This window comes from Pipistrellus kuhlii, unplaced genomic scaffold (genome assembly GCF_014108245.1).
Source record: "Pipistrellus kuhlii isolate mPipKuh1 unplaced genomic scaffold, mPipKuh1.p scaffold_m20_p_6, whole genome shotgun sequence".
Lineage (NCBI taxonomy): Eukaryota > Metazoa > Chordata > Mammalia > Chiroptera > Vespertilionidae > Pipistrellus > Pipistrellus kuhlii.
The window spans coordinates 53,576,927-53,598,324 of record NW_023425562.1 but is presented as its reverse complement, the minus strand read 5'-3'; the positions used below and the strand labels follow the sequence as shown (position 1 = coordinate 53,598,324).

The 21,398-nt window shown below is 51.7% G+C and overlaps 1 protein-coding gene across 1 annotated transcript; it reads left to right on the top strand.

The window, feature by feature from the left end:
- The first annotated feature begins 1,262 nt into the window (after positions 1-1,262).
- Positions 1,263-20,004, top strand: LOC118707946. The gene is made up of 15 exons (XM_045574633.1): positions 1,263-1,371; positions 2,873-3,085; positions 4,475-4,477; positions 4,855-5,020; positions 7,225-7,356; positions 8,159-8,243; positions 8,361-8,460; positions 8,757-8,878; positions 9,617-9,799; positions 11,322-11,375; positions 12,269-12,484; positions 13,545-13,612; positions 13,878-13,923; positions 15,761-15,824; positions 19,874-20,004. The coding sequence occupies exons 1-15, from the start codon at positions 1,263-1,265 to the stop codon at positions 20,002-20,004; spliced, it is 1,692 nt and encodes a 563-aa protein (XP_045430589.1).
- The last annotated feature ends 1,394 nt before the right edge of the window (positions 20,005-21,398 follow it).

Sequence of the window (21,398 nt, the reverse complement as noted above, 5' to 3'; positions counted from 1 at the left end):
TCAAGCAGAAGGCGGGGCTGGTGCGGTGATCTAGGACAAGAGAGGGAGAGATGGGAGGATGGTGTGAAGTACTAAGGGCAGAGAGGGAGGAGGGACTGACTTAGGTGAACTGACTGAGGGAAGTGTCTGTCATAGGACTGACAAATAGTGGGTGAATTTTAAATAATGCTAGAAGCAAAATATAAATAGCTAATGCCAAAAGTACAAGTTTTTCAGTCCAAAATTTGCATATGCAAACAAAAACTTTCTTTTTTATACCCAATTATAGCACAGTTTGGGGCAGCTCCCTTACCACCAAGCACAAAAAATCTGGACATTGCTGACTCGAGGCAATGAAAGAATGTTCTCAGGCCCTCGAGGGCGGGCTCAGCTGCTTGGGGGGGGGGGGGGGGGGGCACGCTAATCCTGTCCTGTCCTTGCTCAGGGGAAGCATTGCCCTCTGGGTGGCTTCTTCATAGGCGTGCAGCGCTGGCTCCTCGGTGAGCCCTGCTTACCCCAGCGTGTGTGTCTGCATCCCAGCTGGTCCCTGCCTAGCATTTCAGAAGCTGAGTTTCTTGGTGACTCACTTATGCCCACCCAGCGACACCCCGCCCCCACCTGCAGGCTCCAGGGTCCTGACTGTGCCCCTCTGGCCACACTCTGCAGGGCTGGGGTTCAGCCGCCAGGACCCCGCACAAACACACTAGGTGCAATATTGAGATACTTCCTTACTCGTTGGTAAAGAGCCATGGCTTCAAGTCCCAGGGGCCCAGCTCAGCCACTATGGTGCCTCCCCCAGGACCCTTCCCTGTCCTCCTCAAGATCCTGAAACGTCCTACATCTTTAAACACCTCACAGTGTGGGCCAGCCACACTAACCGGGGTTATAGGTCCATTGCTTGCTCAGTGCTTGGTGCATATTGTTGAATGTATTCCTCACCATTAATGTTGAAGCCCAATTTTACGGGTGAGAGGCCAGAGGTATCGAGAGATCAAGTGACCTGCTCAGGGTCACATAGCCGGGAAGTGGCAGAGCCCCGATTGGAAGGCAGCCCACACAAGGAGGAAGGGCATGCCAGGCGAAAAGCGCTAGTGTGAGATGGCGGGAAGGGCAGGCTCTGCTCATGGACCAGTGGGCCTGGAGCTAGAGGAGAAGCCAGGGGAGGGGAAACGGGAGGGATCGTTCTAGAAGAGGCACAAGGCGCTGAGCGATGGGTCCCTGGTGAGGCCATGGAGGCGGCCTGGGGCTTCCCAGCTCTGTGTCCATAGGTCCCGGCCTCGAGGATGCTGCTGTTCTGGGGGTCACTGCTATGCTGGGGGCTGCTGCCCCAGGCCCACGGGGAGGCCCAGCACCTGCTCTTTCTACGGATCAGCAAGGACCAGGTCGAAACAGGTAACATGAAAGGGGTGGGCCGAGGGAGGCAGGCCCCAGGGAAGGAGAGGGTGAGAGATGGCACCACCTCCCTAGTCGAGGCTTCTCTCCTGGCCTCCCCGTCCCCAGCAGCAGAACGTGCCTTCCTTCGCTGAGAGCTGGCCCGTCCTTCCGGGCTCTGGCACTGCGGTGGCTCCCCAGAGCCCTCGGGAGAACCTCCAGGCTCCTCGCACTGGCACCCACGGCCCTCTATGTATGTCCAGCCTCTCCCACCACCACCGCCCTGACCACCCCTTAGACCACATGTGTCAAACACAAGGCCCGCGGGCCAAATCCGTCCCGCCAGGCCTTGCAATGTGGCCCGCACCGCGCTGTCATCACTGCACTCCGCTGCGTTTCCATCACAATGACAGTTTATGACTGTTCAGTAAACCATTCGGCCCGAGATTTAGGCTGGATTTTAGATTTTGGCCCCTTCTCTGATTGAGTTCGACACCCCGACCTTAGACCCTCCGGTTTCTTCCTTTGCTAGTGCTGCTCCGTTTGCCTGCTGTGCTCTTTTCCTTCTTCCCAACACGTGGAATTCCAACTCATCCAAGCAAAGCTCTGAAGGGAATCCCTCCCAACTTCTCCCAGCGGAAGGTCTCCCCCCTCCTGGCTCTCACAGCCCTTTGGGAAAGCCTTGTCCATGGCCTTACCCCCGTGGGTGGCACCTGCCCTGTTTGTCTGTCTCTCTCCCTGGCTTTTGGCCATGAGCTCCTTGTTGTCCCCCAGGCCCCACAGTCCTGCCTCACAGATCTGTTTCCTTAACTCACCACCTCAGGGCCTTCGCACATGCTCTCTCCTCTGCCTACATTGCTCTCCCCCTCAGATCCCGCAGGAGTGGATTTCTTCCCCTCATTCAGGTCTCAGCTCCAATGCCTCCTCTTCTGAGAGATTCTCTGTGACCACCCTTCTTCCAGTCATGCTCCAACTGGCCTGCGTTTTGTTTTCTTTGTGGCACTGTTTAGCGCTCTCGGAATTGCCGTGCCTGCTCCCTTCAGTGCTCAGTGTGGTCTGTCTCCCACCAGCACGCACCACCCACGAGGGCAGGAGCCACAGGGCCCCTGGTCCCGGAGCCAAGAGCGGGTAAGCACAGCTGAAACCGGTTTGGCTCAGTGGCTAGAGCATCGGCCTGCGGACTGAAAAGTCCCGGTTCAATTCCAGTCAAGGGCACGTACCTTGGTTGCGGGCACATCCCCAGTGGGTGTGTGTGCAAAAGGCAGCTGGTCGATGACTCTCATCGACATTTCTAACTCTCTATCTCTCTTAATTCCTCTCTATGTAAAATCAATAAAATATATTTGAGAGAGAGAGAGAGAGAGAGAGAGAGAGAGAGAGAGAGAGAGAGAGAGTAAGCACGGAAGTACTTGTTGCTAAATGGTCACCGGCCTCCCTGACCAGAGCAGATGCTGGCTGGTGAACGTTTGTTGGAGGCAGGGTGAGCCCATGCTGAGGAGGGGCTTGTGTCCTGTGCCCTCAGATATCTCAGACCTGCTCTCGGAACACCGCATTCTGGACCGCGTGGCCAGGATACCTGTGACGGGGGCCACAGGTGAAGGAATCGCCATCCTGGGCCACCTGCCCTTCGTAAAGAAAAGCCTCTCCAGGAAGAGCAGCGGGCTGGACCTGTCGCTGGTCGGGGACCTGCTCGCGGGGAAGAGCCTCCCTCTGCTGGGGCAGCTGCTCCGGGCAGGCGGGTGAGCGAACCGGGGCTGCTAGGCCTGTCTTCCCCCTCAGGCGCCGTGTTCTCGCCAGTTACATGCAGCCCCAGGCCGTGGGGGGAGGACTGGGTGTCCATGGAGGCTCTCTGCGGCCTGGGGAGCACTCAGCAGGTGCACTGTTCGTGTTCTTAAGCCTCCCCGGGACACTTGAAATCTCCCACAGAAAAAAGCAAGGTCCAAATCAGGGATCTCTGTCTGGTACCCTCCACCTTCAGTCTACACCTGGGAATTACAGTCTTGCCTAGTGTTCTTAAAAAAATACCTTAACAAATGGCCAGCATTTAAAAACCAAGAGGGTTTTCATCCAGTTCTAGGTTTTCTGGCTGTCTTCGTTTGCTGAAACCAAGGGCCGCAGCCTGAGAGGCTTGAACAGAAACGCACGGTGTCTCCGTTCTGGAGCTACAAGCCTGCGGTCAGGGTGCAGGCAGGTGGCTTCCTCCAAGGACTGTGAGGAAGAGTCTTCCCTGTGGCTCTCCCCCTCCTCCCCAAAGGCTGCGGGCAATCTCTGCAGATCCTTGGCTTGCAGAAGCACCACTCTGATCTCTGCCTTCATCTTAGCATATTAGGTTTTTATTGCATAGGATTACCCAATGTCACCCAATAATATTAATTCAATAAAAAACAGAATGATTTGGACCAGGTAGGGTTTTCCTACGGCCCTTCCAAGCTGATGCCCCTCTGCCATCATTGATGTCTCTATCTCTCTCTCCCTTTCTCTCTGAAATTTTATGTATATACAGATATAAAATAAAATTTATATATATATTTTTATATATATATGGAAGATTCTGCCTGTAGGCAGACACAGCCTTTGATGAGCCTGATGAGCCAGGACCTCCTCCGGCACTGCAACTTGCTGCTGCCCAATGAGTCACTAACTTGCATCTAACGTCCAAAAAGTACATAAACTGCCGAAACCAGTTTGGCTCAGTGGATAGAGTGTCGACCTGCGGACTGAAAGGTTCCGGGTTCGATTCCGGTCAAGGGCATGTACCTTGGCTGCAGGCCCATCCCCAGTAGTGGGTGTGCAAGAGGCAGCTGATCGATGATTCTCTCTCATCGATGTTTCTAACTCTCTATCCCTCTCTCTTCCTCTCTGTAAAAAGTCAATAAAATATATATTTTTTAAAAAAGTACATAAAAGTCAGGCTCCTCTCACCAAGGAGAGCAGAGACTCATGTCCTCCCTCCCAGCTGCTCAGCAGGGCAGATGGTTCCTGCCAGGATGGCAGTGGGTACACCAGCCATCTTGCTTTTCCAGACTCTCACCTGCCCACTTCCCTTCTGCAGAACACCTACACTGAGTTCAGACAGGTGAAACGTGTATAGACAGCTCCTCCACTGTATTATCTCCTTTTGCAGAAGGTGAGGTCCTTGCCAAAACCAGTCAAGGGCATGTACCTTAGTTGCAGACACATCCTCAGTAGGGGGTGTGCAGGAAGCAGCTGATGGATGTTTCTAATTCTCTATCCCTCTCTCCTTCTCTCTGTAAAAAATCAATAATATATATATATATATATATATATAATATATATATATATATATATATATATATATATATATATATATTTTAATAAAAAATAAAAAAGGTGAGGCCCTGAGATCTGGAGAGAAAAGGGACCTGTCAGGTCTTCAAGGCTTGGAGGCTGGAACTGGAGCCCAGTGTTCTGCAGCTGAACTGGGGTCAGGGAGGGGTTGTCCCAAAGCTGCCCCTCCCTTCCTGGGGTCCGCTCCTACTCTAGACACTACACACACACTCCACAGAAGCCTTACCAGGCTGTGCCACCTCCATCCCTCTCACAGGTTGATCATAGAAGATGCCAAAGGACCCGAGGTCACCCTGCAAGTCCTGAGCGACAGCCTGCTGCAGGTCACACTGCGATGCAAACTGTACCTCTCGCTCCAGAGGTGAGTGCCCGGGCGCTTCCTCCCAGCTTCCTCCGCAAGCAGCAGGCAGCCTGCACTGCTGACAAAAGCTTGCTGCCTGTGTCACCATAAGCATCGTAAGAATCCTTTCCTCTTGAGCTTGTTTCAAAGCCACTTTTACTGATGGGGAAACTAAGGCACTGAGTGGGAGAGGGACATGCCCCAGATACCACAGTGAATCAGCCACAGAAGCTGAGATAAAACCCTCTGACTTCCATGTCACCCCATCTGCCTAAAAGGCTGATGCATTAACAGGACGGTCTGAGGAGGATCTAATTCAAGGCCACCTTGGAGTTCAGCACTCCTAGACTCCAATCCCACTTACCATCTAAGTGACTTGAGCAAGGGCAACCGTTCCCTGGGCTTTAGTTTCCTCACCTACAAAGTGGGGATGATCAAATCTCCTGCTGTACTTGGCTGTTGAGAAAGTACACACTGCCCATCTGCGTTCAGATTGCTCACTAAACCGTAGGGGAAGATGCTGGCCTGGGGTTATAAAAACAACAGCCAACAGAGGAAGTGCTGTGGTGGTATTTGCACATGAAACAGGAATATTTTTTAATATGCTTTTATTGATTTCAGAGAGGAAGGGAAAAGAAGAGAGATAAAAACATCAATGATTAGCCAAAACCAGTTTGGCTCAATGGATAGAGCGTCGGCCTGTAAGCTGAAGGGTCCCGGGTTCGATTCCGGTCAGGAGCATGTACCTTGGTTGTGGGCACATCCCCAGTAGGGAATGTGCAGGAGGCAGCTGATAGATTTTTCTCTCTCATCAATATTTCTAACTCTCTATTCCTCTACCTTTCTCTCTGTGGAAAATCAATAAAATACTTTTTTTTCAAAATAAAAAACATCAGCCGGGACTGGTTTGGCTCAGTGGATAGAGCATCGGCCGGCGGACTGAAAGGTCCCTGGTTCGATTCCGGTCAAGGGCATGTACCTTGGTTGCGGGCACATCCCCAGTGGGGGGTGTGCAAGAGGCAGCTGATAGATGATTCTCTCTCATCGATGTTTCTAACTCTCTGTCCCTCTCAACTCCTCTCTGTGTAAAATCAATAAAATATATTTAAAAACAAAACAAAACATCAATGATTAGAGAGAATCATTGATCACTTCCTCCTGCCCACTCCGCCCCCTCCTACTGGGGATCAAGCCCGAAACCCAGGCATGTGCCCTAATCAAGAATCAAACCTTGACCTCCTGGTTCATAGGTCGAAGCTCAACCACTGAGCCATACTGGCCTGACAAGGACTATTCTTCAATGCCTTTTAGAAATATTTTTTTGTAAAATGTGGCTTTCTTGATTTAGCTTCCCTTTTTGATAGAGGAGCACAAAGAAATATTTCTTTGATAGAGGAATGGGCATAGAGAAATATCTCTCTGCTATACAATAAATATAATATCACCCTTGTAATGATGTGCAGTAAAAATACAACTTGATTCCTGACCTGGTGGAACTGTAGCAAACTAGAGAGCATATAGCCCATCTCAAGGTCACCCTCAGCGCCCCCAAGAGATTGCCACCCAGGGAGGACTCTGGCTTGGTATTGTCTGATCTTTCAGGTTTTCCAAAGTATGAACTTCATATTCTTTTTTTTCCCATCACCATTTATCCCTCATGCCCTCTTCTACCTCCACCCCCTCAGCAATCACCATACAGTTGTACATGTCCAGGAGTTCCTCTCTCTTTTTTTTTTTCTTTATCTTTTTCTTTTTTTTTTTTCTTTTCTTTTTGCTCAATCACTCCACCCTCTCCAGCACCAACATCCGAGCTGTCTGCCTGCTATCCATGAGTCTGTCTCTATTTTGCTCAGTAGTTCAGTTTGTTCATTAAGTTCCGCATATGTGAACTCTATATTCTTTTATTATCTATTCATTTTTTTTTTATTTCAGAGAGAAAGAGAGAGGGAGAGAGAGATTTTTAAAAAAAAATCTATAAAGAGAATCGGGGATCAAGCCTGCCACCCAGGCATATGCCCTGACCTGGATTCTAACCGTGACCTCCTGGTTCATAGGTCCACACTCAACCACTGAGCCATTGCAGCCGGGATTGAATTCCATATTCTTAATCAACTCCCCTGGTGTTTATTTGAGCCCTCCGGGCCATTGCAGGCCACTGGCCTGTGACTTCTGGTCTCAACCTTGGGCTGTGGCGTGAAGCCTGTCTAGACACATTGGCCCTGCAGGATCCTGCGGCTCAAAGTCATCAAGAACATCCGCATGGGGATACGGCTGGAGCAGACAGGGAACAAGACCCAGGTGGCCTTTGAGGAGTGCCACACCCCACCAGGATACCTGAGCATCACGGTTCTGGAGCGGTGAGTACCTGCCCATTCTGCGCCTCCACTGGGTGGAGGTGGGTGCCAGGTCTCCGTGCACTGCCCCTGCAGCTCAGCCCCTCACTGAGGCTCAGGGCTGAGGCTGCCTGCCCCAGCATAGTTGAGTGACTGAGGACACCAGGGTCAGGATCATCGCCAAGGCCACAGGCCACACCACCATCAGTATCTTCAGCCTTAACGTTGAATGTCATGGCTAAGCATGTGCATCAAATCTCAGCTCGGCTGCTTTCTAACATAGGGGCCCCTTGCCAAGCTATCTGACTTCTAGTAAAACAGGATTTCTCACAGAACCCAGCCAGCTCGGGTGGTTGTGGGGAACAGATGAGTGAACCCATGGGACCCACTTAGCATTAAACCTTCCGCAGAAGGTGGCCACTATCCGTGATTCTCAAATTACCTGGCACAAAAGCCATTTCCTTCATGAATCCCGCCGTGACTTCTACTGCGAATTGTGATCTCTCCCTCTTTGAAAGTCACAGAAACATTTATCAGAGAGAGAAATAAGGAGGCCGAGGCAGGGAGGAAGAATAGGGAAGAAATAAAGAGGAGCAGGAGAAAGTGAGGGAGGTAGAATGCAAGAAGGCAGGAAGGATGAAAAAGCAGAAAAGGAAAGGGAGGAAATAGGAGGGAAACATCAGGTGAGAAAGGGAGCAGCCACTCTGAATTTCCATGTTACATAGGCTCACGGGGACCTTCCTCAGCCCTGCCCTGGACTCCATGTTCTGGCCTCAGTCTCCCATTCACTGGTGTCTCAGACCCCATCTGCTCTCCCCTGCCCTAGGATGAACTTCCTCCTGGTGAATGAAGCTCTGGGGATGGTGACACGTGTCCTGGACCAGGCATTGCCCTTCCTCCTGCAAAAGATAGTGAGTTGCTCATCCTCCCGGCCCCCCTCTCACCCCTTGGAAAAGGAGCACAACCGCAAAGGAGAGCCCTCAACCTCACCCAACCCCAACCAAGACCCCCTCATGCCTTCCCTCCAGGTGTGCCCCTTGGCCACGACCCTGCTCAGCTCGCTGCTGGAAGACCTGCTGCACATCCACTTGTGTATGTTGGTCCAGGCTCCTCTGCTGTCCCTGTGCTGTGTGCCCGGAACTGTCCTGGGCTCTGCTGTGATGGGAAACAAAGCACACCAACCCTGCCCACTGCGGGCCTGCTTTCCAGTGGGGGAGGAAAGGAGCAATGTGCCTCTGACCCTGTAAAGTGGGATCATCAGAGGCCCACAGAGTAGACTCTGTGATAATGCATATGACCTGGCACAAAGGTATTGCTCAATAAATGGCCGTTGTTATAAGAAGCACAGCCCAGCCCATAAAGGACTTAAAGCTGAGTGGAGAGGGAGGACAGATTCTCCATTTTGCTGCCTCCCTGTGCCCCAGGGGAGGCTGAGTGCCAGATTCCTTTCCTCACTGTAGCCCGGGCCCTCTCAGGCCCAGAAGACTTCCGGTACTATGTCACCACCACGGAGTTCACCGAGGACGCCATCCTGATGAAAGTCCTGGTGAGCCAGCCCCCTGGCCAGGGCACAGCTCCGGGGGCATCTGGGAGAGGATGGACAAAGAGGAGAATGTGATGGGGCTTCTCTGGCCGGAAGCACAAAGGGGAGGAGGGGAAGGAGGAGGAGGAAGAGGCAAAGGAAGACCCAGGTCCCTGTCCTCGGAGCTCGTGCTGAGCCCAGGGAGTCCTTCCTCAACGCGGGAGAGCAGGAGCGGCCACAGGGCTGCATGTCCCAGGAGCAAGGACCAAGCCCCAACTACAGGCAAGGGACTGCAGGGCCATGCGCAATGCCCTGTTGGGAGGGTCCCCTCAAATGCAGAAATGAATCCCATAGAAAGGATGAGGCTGGCTGTCCATCTGCCCCCATGGAACGAGAGGAGGTCAGGAAGGATTGAGTAGATAGGAAGGAGTGCCGTTAACAGGGTGCAGGGAAGGGAGTAGCGTCAAATGAGGGAGAAGCATGGAAACAACAGGTCATGGGTTCAAAACTCAGCTCCACCCCCTACCATGTGTAGGATCTTAAGTAGTCACCTCCCCTCTCTGGGCTCCAGTGTCCTCGCCCGAGAAATGGTGCCAATGATAGTCCCCATCTCACGGCGCTGTCGTGAGGCTCCAAGGAGACTGTGCGCGGAAACGGTCAGCACTGAGCCTGCGCACAGTGAGTGTGTGTGAGCTGTAACCGGTTGTTGGCCAGGGAGGCCGTTCCCACGGAATCTCTTCTTCCCCCTTCGTTTCTCTGAAGCTCGTGACCCGCTGCGGCCCAGGCCAGAGAGCCCCAAGGCTGGACCTCCTGGCCCCCCAGGACCTCCCCAAATTAGCCCAGGGCAGCATGGCAGACCTGGCCTTTCGGGTGGACGCCTACAATGACATCCTGTCCTGCCTCTACGCCAGCAAGGAAGTCTGCGTGGACCCCCGGGACCCCACGGTGAGTGGAGGGGGAGGGGAGGGAGGGTGGGACATAACAAATGTTACTGCTCTGTTTTCACACGAAGAAGCCAAGGGTGAGCCGGCAGAAATCCCCTTCTGGGTGGCCTAGGGAAGCCACTTCTCCCCTCTGGACCTCACCCGGATAACTCCTCCGGCAGAGACATCCCTTCCTCTCGGAAGTCGTCCTTCAACTCCCAGGCCCCCTGTGGCTCGCTTCACAAAACGCATCCATCCATGTATGCCTCAAATATTTACTAACGGCCTTCTGTGAGCCGGGGTCTGTGCACACCGGTCCCTGCCCTGGCAGAACCCAGTCAGATTGGGGAGGAGAACCCGAACAAGAAAACAGTCAGACATATGAAATAATATAGAGTGATGGATCAGTAAGTGACTGGTGGCAAGAGGAGAGGGCTCCCTACCCTGGCCAGGGAAGTCGGTGAAGACCTCTCTAAGGCGCTGTCCGGAATGGTATGTTTACTGTGTCCCCCATTTTGAGGGCAGGGACTGTGAACAGGATACTATGTGAAGGGCACACAGTGGGTACTCAGTAAACACTAAAATATAAAATCCTAAGATTCCTATCTGGAAGAGTTCTGATGTTATTGCTCCATGTTTGCAAGAGGAAACCAAGGTCCAGCTAGGAAAAGTGGCTTGTCCAGGGTCACCCAGCAGGTGAAATTCAGACTGGAACCCGTCTCCTGCCTCCTCATGCTCTTCCCTCCAGCCCACACAGGTGGGGCAGCTAAGAAACAGTTAGACGTGAACCCTGTAATTCCATGTCCAGAGAAATCCTTACACCAGAGGGCAAGAATGTATGTGCAAAGGGTTCTTTGTAGCCTCACTTGTTATAGGAAGAGAAACAAAGTTAACCTAGGTGTCCATCAATAAGGAATTTAAAAAATAAGTCAGGTTATGCTCATAGAAAGCAGAACACTCTGAGACTGTTAAAAAGAATGGAGTTGTTCTATATGTACTGGTGAGAGGAATAAACAAGGTGTAGGGCCACATGGCTAAAATTTTCCCATCTATTCATGCTTACATGTGTAGGGAAAATGTCTGTCAGGATACACTCCAAAATGTCCACAGTGGGTACCCCTGAGAATAGGACTTAGGGAGAGGGGGGAAGAGGTGTTAGACTTTTACTTTTTACTTTATACAATTTGTTGTTTTTATAATGATTTATGGCCTTCAAAAATCAATGCAGCATAGGTAAATGGATAGAAATGTGATATACTTGCTTTAAATATAGGAAAATATTCGTAGAATCTCTATGTTCTTGCACCTTTGATGTAAGTGTGAAATTTTTCACAATAAAATGTTGGGAAAGGGAGAGATCATTGAGACAATCAAAGGCTACTCTTTCCAGTGAATGGCTCCTCCGTGCAGACTGACTGGTGTGCACGTGGTGCATTCTGTCGGGGTCAATTACATCTCATTGAACCCCAATTAACATCCCCAAAACCTGCTCGGAACAGATCTAAGGATTCAAAAGGCCAACACACATTTTTCCCTTTTTCCAGGCTGCCTACCTCATTCAGCTGTTGTCACTGAGAGGATTGGACCCCAGGCCCAAGGTGAGTGTGTTGCCAGCTCCCCCCGCCCTCACCTTCCCCAGCTCCCTGGCAAGGATCCCAGAAAAGATTCGGGGCGGGATCTGGCCTCCTTGGGCATGACCCATTTGGCCAGAGTTTCCTCCTGTGGACTCACAAAATCATTGCACTTGCTTCATGGGTGTTGTGAGAAGTAAAGGAGGTGATTCACGTAAGGCACTCAGCTCCGCGCCCACCCAGTGGCCATGGCACGTGGCTGTCATTATCCACCACCGAACAAGACACCAGCCTGCTGAGCGAGGCACAGCGAGCGGTAGCTGTGTGCCAGGCATCTCTGCCTACGTGAACATAATTCTCAGCAGACCTGCACTCTCACACATTTTCATACATCAGCAAACAGGTTTGGCATGCTGAATTCACTTGCCTAAGCTCACGTTGCTCAGTAAGTGGCAGAATCAGAATTTGAGCCCAGTCCCAGACTCCAAAATCCACGCTTAGTGTCCTCTCTCCAAAGGCTTCTGGAATAGGGCACCCGAATGGCAGCAACCACAACAACCACAATTGATAACAATAGCATTTCTGGGTGCCGGGTCCTGTTCTGAGCACTTGATATCAATGAATTCATTTTATCCCCACAATGACCTTATAGGATAGACAGGATGATTATCCTCATTTTACAAGTATGAAAACTGAGGCACAGAGAGATTAGGAAACTTGTCTCAGGCCACACAGGTTGCGGGTGGTAGATAGGACTCGAACTCCAAAAACTATGTTCGTACCTGCTATGCATGCCCGGAGAAGGAGGATGTAACCTGACCTCCAAGGAGTTCAGTGAGAGAGTAACCTTCTCGAGGTCAAACCGCAGAACTAGACAAGACACCCTGACTCCTCAGGTGGTCTCCCCCTGTTCCTCCAAGCTGGGGGCTGAGGAAAGCCATCGCCTCGGCCTGCCCACACCTTTACGCTTCGACTTCATTCTGGCTTTTGAACAGTCCCCAGGGAGAATGGGACTGGCCATCAGGACCCCTGAGCCTCCCACGGTCCACCTTGATGGTCACAGGGCCACGGTCATCCAGCAGGGCTCCCTCATGCTGCTGAGGCCCAATGGCACCCCTTCTGTCTCCGTTTTCTGGGTGAGTGAAGCCTGAACTTCTTTGTTCCCCAGGGGCCCTGGGTCCACTTGAGGGTCCCTCCCGGGCCCTGCCTGAAGCGGTATGACAAAAAACAAACAAACACACAGTGGCAAACCTCACTGCCGCATCATCAACCAGCCCATCCCCAAACAGCCTGCTGTTAAAACATGAAAATACTTTAACACCTCCTGCCTCAGGTCAGGCCCCAGTGCTCCCTGAGAACCCCCTCAGCAACTAAAGGGTTTTGCCTCCGGGATTCTCTGCTCAGTGCCCTGGAGTGGCAGCATGTTAACTGTCTGCCCTGGACATGGCTGCACCGAAAGCCCTTGTCCACAACAGAAGATCAGAGAAATGCAGTTGATGGAGGGGCTCAATGTGTCTGCACTCTCCTTCCTGAGAGAGAGGTGACCCAAGCTAGAGAGGGCCAGGCCCTGGGAAAGTACAGCTCCCCCAAGTTGCAACTTCTCTATCCTGAGCCCCCCAGGATCCCTATTTACATTCCACAGACCCTGACATTGGGGCGCTGCCTCATCTAGAGAGTCGCCCCACCTAGCCAAGCCCAGCGGCATCGGCATCGGTGTGCACAGCACGATCTTGGGATCCTAGTTGGCATGGTTCTGGGGCAAAGAAACAGTCATCCCTGGCTGAGGTGAAAGCCCTGCTTCCCATGTATACGGTGGCCATGTGAATACGGTTGTCCATAGAAACCTCCCAAACACCAAAGGGTCCTCTGGCTTCCGGAAACCTCAACCCCCAGCCAGCTGGCACCTGCAAAGGGCTTTCCACCCACTGGGCTGAGTCCCTTCCCTGTATCCATCCCCACCCCCAAAGCCTTCCCTGCCCTCCAGGAGCAGCCAGCACCCACCTGCGCCCTCTCCTGGGCAACACCAACACAGTCATAATTTGAACTCATGCAAACCAGCAGCTGGGCTGCGGGTAGGACTGGGTGAGAGGGAGCTGGCCCCAGACAGGCACTCATGGGAGGTGGACGCGAAGGGAATCACCTCTAACCAGGATGTAAATTCTTCTCCGGTTCTGACTGAATTTCACTTTGCCATAGAAACTCCTTTCCAAGGCTATGTTTTCCTCAAGAAATCAGAATTTAAAACTCCAGTTCACTCCCTACAGGTAAATTATTTTGGCGTTGGATGTTGAACAAATAAGATGACTCGCGCAGAGAGAGATGGAGGGAGGGTGTGGTTAAGGGGTACACGTGTTCATGCCTGCTGTCAGCTGAACAGAGTGGTTTATAGGAGGAGGGAGAGAGGAAGACATGGGGAGAGGGAGGACGGGAAGGAAGGAAGGAGGGAGGAGGTTGTGACTCGAACCTCACTGAGCACTGTACCCCCAGGCAGCTGCCCTGACTAAAGAGGTGATCTCTTTTCTCTGGCAGCACCATGGTCACCCTGAGCACTTACCCTGCTGGCCTCGCAAAGCAGGTGAGTCTTGCCTTGGCCTCCCTACGGTCCTGAAGGCCCACCAGCAGACCCTGAGTTGTTGATGTAGGGGATTCAAAGACTCACTCACTTTCTTTTTTTCTTTTTTTTAATATATTTTATTGATTTTTCACAGAGAGGAAGAGAGAGGGATAGAGAGTTAGAAACATCGATGAGAGAGAATCATCAATCAGCTGCCTCTTGCACACCCCCTACTGGGGATGTGCCCGCAACCAAGGTACATGCCCCTGACCGGAATCGAAGCCGGGACCTTTTAGTCCGCAGGCCGACGCTCTATCCACTGAGCCAAACCGGTCCAGGCGCAAAGACTCACTCACTTTCTATCCTTCATTTCATCTTGCCCTGGAGCCCCCATGCCCACCGGGGTGGGGGTGCACCCAGGACTTAAACTGGTCCATTTCATTCTTTCGTTCACTTAACACTGAGCATCTGTCACGTGCCCACCTTGTCTTAGGATGCATTGGTGAACAAAACAAAGGTCCCTACCCTAGCAGAACTCACATTCATAGTATATAATATATAAGGTAAATCATATATTATGTAGGCAGGTGGCAGTGCTATGGGGAAAGCAGAGGAGGGGAAGAGGTAGGTAGAGGCAATATTAAAAAGATCAGGGAAGGCCTCATTGAGAAGGTAAATGTTTGAGCAAAGATGGGAGGAGATAAGGGAAGAAGCGGTGGGAATATGGGGACAGAGGGGACCAGAGGCCCCAAGGCAGGGGTGTGCCTGATCATTCTGGAAACGGCAGGTGCCAAGGTGGCTGGAGCAGAGAGGGTGAGTAGAGGTCAGAGAGGGCAGGGCTAGGCCCATCGGGGCCTTCTAGTCAGGACCGGCTTTTACCAAGTGGCATGAAAGCCCATGGAGGAGCAGACAGAAGGGCCAGGGTGGAGGCAGGGAGGCCACCCCGCCCCCAGGCTTGCAGACTATGCAGGGGCTGCTGAGGCATGAAGCACGTGGCGGCAGTGGTGGCAGGTGCAGGATGGTCTGAAAGAGCTAGTAGAGCTGGCAGGATTTCCTGATGGGAAGGATGGGGAAGGTGAGCGGTGCATCCCGGATGGCACCAGGATTTGGAAGGGCACCTCCTTCTCTGCAGGCGGGAAACAGCCTCTCTCAGGAGAACGCTCCGTTTGCGCCTCCCGCAGGGCTGTGGGCCCCTCGCTGGGTTTCCTCACCCCGAGCCCCGCGTCCTAAGCCACGGCACCCACATAGGCAGTGTGGGGTTCTCTGTCGTGGGCTGGGCTGGCCACTCCTGTTAATGAGTCCACAGGCAGAGCGCGTGGTCTCTTCCCCCAGGGGTGGTCCCTGCTCCTGCACGGGGAGAGCTCCGCATCGCCCTGCCCGTCTGAGGGAGACCCATGCCATCCCCTCCTCCTGCCCTGGGGACATCCCATCACCCTCCACTCCCACAGGCCGGAGCCTCATGCTCTAGACTCCTCGGGAAACACTGTGAGATAGAAAAACAACAAAAGGACTGAACCTGTACAGAAAGCACTTCCACATTATCATGCCTGTTCTATCCGGTCTTGCTCCAGCCTTACTTGGGGGCTTCCTCTGGCCCAACCGTTTTTCTCTCCCGGGGCTGCCCTGAGCGATGAGACAGGCATTGGGACAGGCGGTGAAGGCTGCTTTTCCAGGCCCTCAACTTTCCCCGGTCCTTTCACTAATCTGTCCATCTGGCTCCAACGGCCTTAAAAAGTGGGGTCCCCAGAACTACTCCTGATCTCCTGTGGGTACCTATCCACTGGGGTCCCCCCTTCCAGAGGTCACAATCTGCTGACCCAGCTGAAGTGACCCTCCAGTCCTCTTTCACCTGTTGCAGAAAGAACGTCTGAAGGCCTTTGTCTCGGAGCTTCTGAGGAGGGTGTTTTTGCCCCGTCACAACGGTAAGTCTCACTGGTGTCCCCTCATGCCCACACACCATCTAGCTTGGAGAAGCATCCACAGTGCCCAAAGCTCTGCGCGTACAGCTGCCTTCTGTCTTGTTCCCTGGGGCTGGTTAAGAATCGCCCACGCACACGGCAAAAGGAGGCAGCACAGAAACCCTGAACACTGCGATGTGGTGGGTGAGGAGGGTGGGGAAGGGGCCACGTGTGCCGTCCTGTTCTTCGCCCAGGCAGTACGGTGACAGGAACTCAGATGTGGGGAGAGGAGCTGGGAAGTGCTTTCTGGGGGAGGTAGGGGTCAGCGTGGAAAGTGAAAACAGGAAGGCCCATCAGAGGCGGTGGAGCCCACAGCTCACAACACCAGCGCCTACAGGACCCAGGTGGGTTACACACGCAAAGGAAGCAGCCCAGTGAGGCCTCGGCAAACATGCCCCCCTTAAGTGGGACGCTAACTTAAGAGTCTAGTCGGGTGCCTCTTCCCCATAGAACTCATGGGTTTTCTCGCCTCCCCTGATGCAGTCTGTGTAACCATTGTCCACCCACCCCCATGATTATTTGGTCAGCGCATGCGTCCACAAACACAGAAGTGATTACTCATCTCTGATAAATTACCTGGCTCGGCCTCCTTGTCTTTCAGATAGGCCAGAGGCATTGAGTAACTTAACCAAGGTCACACAGCAAGTCTCTGACAGAGCTGAACCCAGAACCCTAGCTTCTTGCTTCCCTAACAGTGGCTCTTTTCTGTGTTCCAACTCAAGGACTCATGTTGGGCCTGCAGAGTGAGGCCAGAGGAGCAGGCAGAGGTTCAAAGGCTAGCCAGGCTGAAGACTTTGGCATCTATTCTAAGGCCCAGGGGAGGTTCTGGGCATGAAGTGAGCAATTTGTGCTCAAGAAGGAGGTGGGGAAGGATGGTGACAAGGCAGTCAGAGAAAGTGCAGGTAGGCAAGGATGCAACCTGACCTGGGATAAGGCAAAAGATGAAGGAGAAAGCCTCACCCCCATACCCGTTTTGCTAGTACCTATCACAGGAAGCTCATTCAACAAATGTATCTTAGATCCTGGCCAATAGGAAGGGTGGTGTGCCTCAACAGGTAAATGGATAACGAAGATGCAGTACACACACACACACACACACACACACGCATGCACACTCACACACACGCATGCACACATACACATATATACACACACATGCACACACGCACAGATACATACACACACATACACACACACATACACATATATATACACACATGCACACATACACATACACACAAGCGCACACACACACATTATTCAGCCATAAAAATTTAAAAAAAGAATGAAATCTTGCCATTTGAGACAACATGAATGGGGTTTCAGGATATTATACTTAGTGAAATAGTCAGATAGAGAAAGACAAATACTGTATGTTTTTACTTACATGTGAAATATTACAAAAAGCAAATAAACAATAAAGAGACAAACTCATAGATACAGAGAATAAGCTGATGGATGCCAGATAAGGGGGCAGACTGTAATGGGAGAAAATGGTGAAGGGGATTAAGAGATGCAAACTTCCAGTTATAAAATACATAATCCATAGAAGTGTGAAGTACGGCACAGGGAATATAGTCAATAATACTGTAATAACTTTGTATAGTAACAGATGGGTACTAGACTTATCACGGTGATCACTTCTTAGTGTCAAATCATTATGTATACACCTGGAACTAATATAATATTATGTGGAAACTATATTTTTGGAAAAGATCAGAGGATAGATGGAAGACCAGAGGTACTATCCCTCTTCCTCTATCCCAACCCCCACCTAACTGGACCAAATACCACATTAGGCCAGCAAGAGGTATTAGATCCTCCCCTGAGCCCAGAGTGCCGATGGGTGGATGAGGTGGGGTGAGGGTTGGTCAGTGCAGAGGACAGGGGAAAAGGGGCATATGTCAAGTTTGCCAAAGCTCAGTGTGTCAAAAATCAACCAGCCAAATGATGAATTCATTGAAATTCAATCTGAAAACTGACCATATTCAAGTTCACCACATTTACCAATTCGCCAAAAACTTTCTTGAAGAACTATTTTTTATATATTTAATAATGCAATATATTCATGGATATTTTCTTTTTCATTTATTGTGTATGTGTTAATCCTTACCTGAGAATATTCTTTCCATTGATTTTTAAAGAAAAAGTGGAAGGGAGGGATGGAAAGTGAGAGAGGAAGCACCGAGACAGAGAGAAACATTGATGTGCACCACACATGCCCTGATTGGGTCCAACACTCTAACAACACCAGCCAGGGCTTCATTGGATATTTTCTTATTAATATAATCAAATTTCTAGTGTTTTAAAGTTAATTTTTCAATTTATCCTGACTTTTTTTTTTCCTAATCCTTTTCTGAGATATTTCCTATTTCTGCCAAGATTTTAGCATTTTTCAGGCACGTATCGCATTTTTCAACCATTTCTCACAATTAAACAGGAACAATAAAATTCATTGATACAATCATCAGAAGACTCCAACATAATGAACATTCCTTAAAATTGTGCTAAGAAGAATAACTTTGTAAGAAGGCATCTATAGTTACTGAATATGTCTGAGAGAAGTTTCTGTAAAACAGGATGTTAATAAATGGGTGGGCATTAGAGAGGCCTGGCCTTCTGGAGGGGCTGTCTGAAGGGGGATGGAGATGCTGCTCCCTGAGGAAGGGAAGGGGGCACATCAGTCCCGCCCCTGCCCTGGGCATAGGAGCAGCCAGGGGTCCGCTGGCTGGCCCTCACTGCCCAGCCTGCACACAGGACTGAGCGCCTTACCCGTCCCGTTCACAGAGCTGCTAGGAGAACAACACCTCCCGTTGCCCAGCATCAAGGGCATCTCCTTCAACAAGGCCTGCATGGAGTTCTCTGAGGTAAATGCTGGGAAAAGAAGCTTCTGGAGGCACAATAGGAAGTCAGAGCTAGAAGGGCCTTAGCGTCGCCGTGGTCCCTGACCTGCTGAGGCAGAAGCTGGGGCCTGGGCATAGAAGGCCCTACATGTGGCAAGCCCTTCCCCTTCCTTAACTCACTGTCTCCCACAGCCATCCTGGGGGTGACGCCCCCTTTACAGGTGGGAAGACTGAGGCTCCGAGGGGCTGCATGCATTCCTCAGGGGACCAGACCGTAGGCTCACTGAGAGGCTCAATGCCTTACCCAGGCGGTCGTCACCATTAGTTGCATGAAGTTGATGCTGTGACTTGTCCCATCTTACAGACAAGCGAGTCAGGGCTCAGAGAAGCAAAATCCCGGCACGGCCACAGCGGCTGTCTCACGTCAGAGCCACTCCTCTAGAGGCAAAGGAATAGGTGGTGGTGGGCTCATTGGCTCACACACTTCTAAGCCGCCTCGCACGTTGTGCCAGGTGCACAACTGCAGCGTGTATCACTCATCCTGTCGTTTCCATGAGTGGCACCACCTAGAAGTGGGCAGTGCACAATCTGTGCCTCCTTCCCTGGCTTCCCTGCTCACACACTCATTCACTACCACTCATGCAGCCAGGCAATATACGGCACTAGCTGCTCTGTGCCTGGCCTGTGCTGAGTGATGCTGGGACAAAGAGGCGAGTTAGACCCAGTCCCTGACCCCCCGAAATCTCCCGCTCTGGGGGGGAAGAAGGTACAGGCAGGAGCGCTTGGATTCCAGCAGCGTGGACGGGCCCAGCAGAGGCATGGGCACGGTGGGTGGGAGCAAGTGGAAGGCTCTAGCCCGGTGATAGGTCCACGTCAGGGTGACCCGCCGGGATGAACCCCAATGCCTCAGAGACATTAGAAGCCCTTGATACTTAGGCTTTCAGGAAGAGCCCTGAAGACCAGCCTGTTCCCTCCCTCACTGACATTTCCAAGACCCTCCTTGCCCTCCACTAATCACCATATCCAGTTAGTCCCTGACTCTGTCTTCTTGCCACGGGGGAATGGTGTGCTCATAGGACTCACCCCCTCTCAGGAGAGGCAGGCGCAGCCTCGGGGAGAGGAGAGCTGGTTTGGTAAGATGGATGTCCACATCGCTGCTTCTACCCACAGGATTACATGCTGCTGACCATTCCAGAGGAATAGGTTCTTGCAGAGGATCCCTCCATTCAGCCACACGTGCTCCAGACCCTGGAGACTCCAAGAACGGCTACAGTCACAGTGGAAAATCTCAGTTGCAATAAAGATGACTTGCTTGAGAAAGAGTCTGGTTCTGAGTTTGCCAAGAGGTTCTGGAAGGTGGCGAGGCCATCTTGAAATGCTTAAAGAAAGGGTTTTCTGCCTGATCGTTCCTGCTTCCCCTGGCCCCTCAGAGGACATTATGATTTCAGTGCTCGGTTTCTCAGAGAAGAGAGGGTTCCCCAGAAAACGGACTAAGAGCCTGAGTTTCCCAAGTCCAGGCCCTGAGAGGATGAGGTATAGAAAGACACACAGAAAATCTACACATGCGGGAAAGGTGCCCTAGTCAGGATAAAGGATGGGAGCAGGGAAGAGAAGGTTTGGGGTCCCTAAGAAAACAAGGACTGTGAAGCCCTAAGGTATTTGGGAGGCCTTGAGTATGGAGGAAAGAGGCAAAGGAAAGCAGCCAGACCACCCAAGAGGGAAGTGAGGTGACTGTGAGATACTGAACCTCACAGCTGCACCTCAGAACTGCCCTGAGCCTGCAAGGTGAGCAGGCAGCAGCGGAGTTCTCATGTGCCCAACAGCAGTGCCTGTGCCCTCCCTCCTCACCATCGTCCCAGTTCCGTGTGGCCCCGGCAGGTCAGGGCTGTGAGCAGAGAAGGGCAGGAACCAGAGGGCTGTGCAGTCAGATGAAAACAGCCCCATGGTTGCCAAGTGTGGGGAGATGGCAAAGCTTGGAGAGATAGGCAGCAGCCAAAGCCGATAATAAGTGAAGCCTGGCCCCAGAAAAAGGCGGGTGAGGAGAAACAGGATTGTCCTAAAATCCCCACCACAGAAAGAGTGGCAGCTTATGATGGACTCTGCCTCAGGAATGAACTAGTGTCCGGCTCCCTCGGTAACCCCAGCTGGCCTTGGGGAAATGGAAGAGTTATAGGCAAAGCCCTCCTAAGCGCCAGTTTTCCACCATGGAGCCCACACCACGGAGGGGCACCCAAGGATTGGTGCAGAGACCCTGTCCTGTAGGAGGAGGTTGGCGTTCAGAGTAAATGATGGTGTAGATTCATTACTTGACTCAGGACCGGTTTTTAAATATGAGCCACAGGCTGAAACCGGTTTGGTTCAGTGGACAGAGCGTTAGCCTGCGGACTGCAAGGTCCCAGGTTCGATTCTGGTCAAGGGCATGTACCTTGGTTGCGGGCACATCCCCGGTAGAGGGTGTGCAGGAGGCAGCTGATCGATGTTTCTAACTCTCTATCCTTCTCCCTTTCTCTCCATAAAAAATCAATAAAATATATTAAAGAAAAAATAAATAAATAAATAAGTAAATAAATAAATAAATATGAACCACAGGCCCTGCATTGAAGAAAAAATATCCCCAACCAGCAGCCCCCAAGGGGGTCTCTGAGCTAGAGGGTAGGACAGCCCTGCATGTTGGCCTTGCAAAGTCTCTATATCT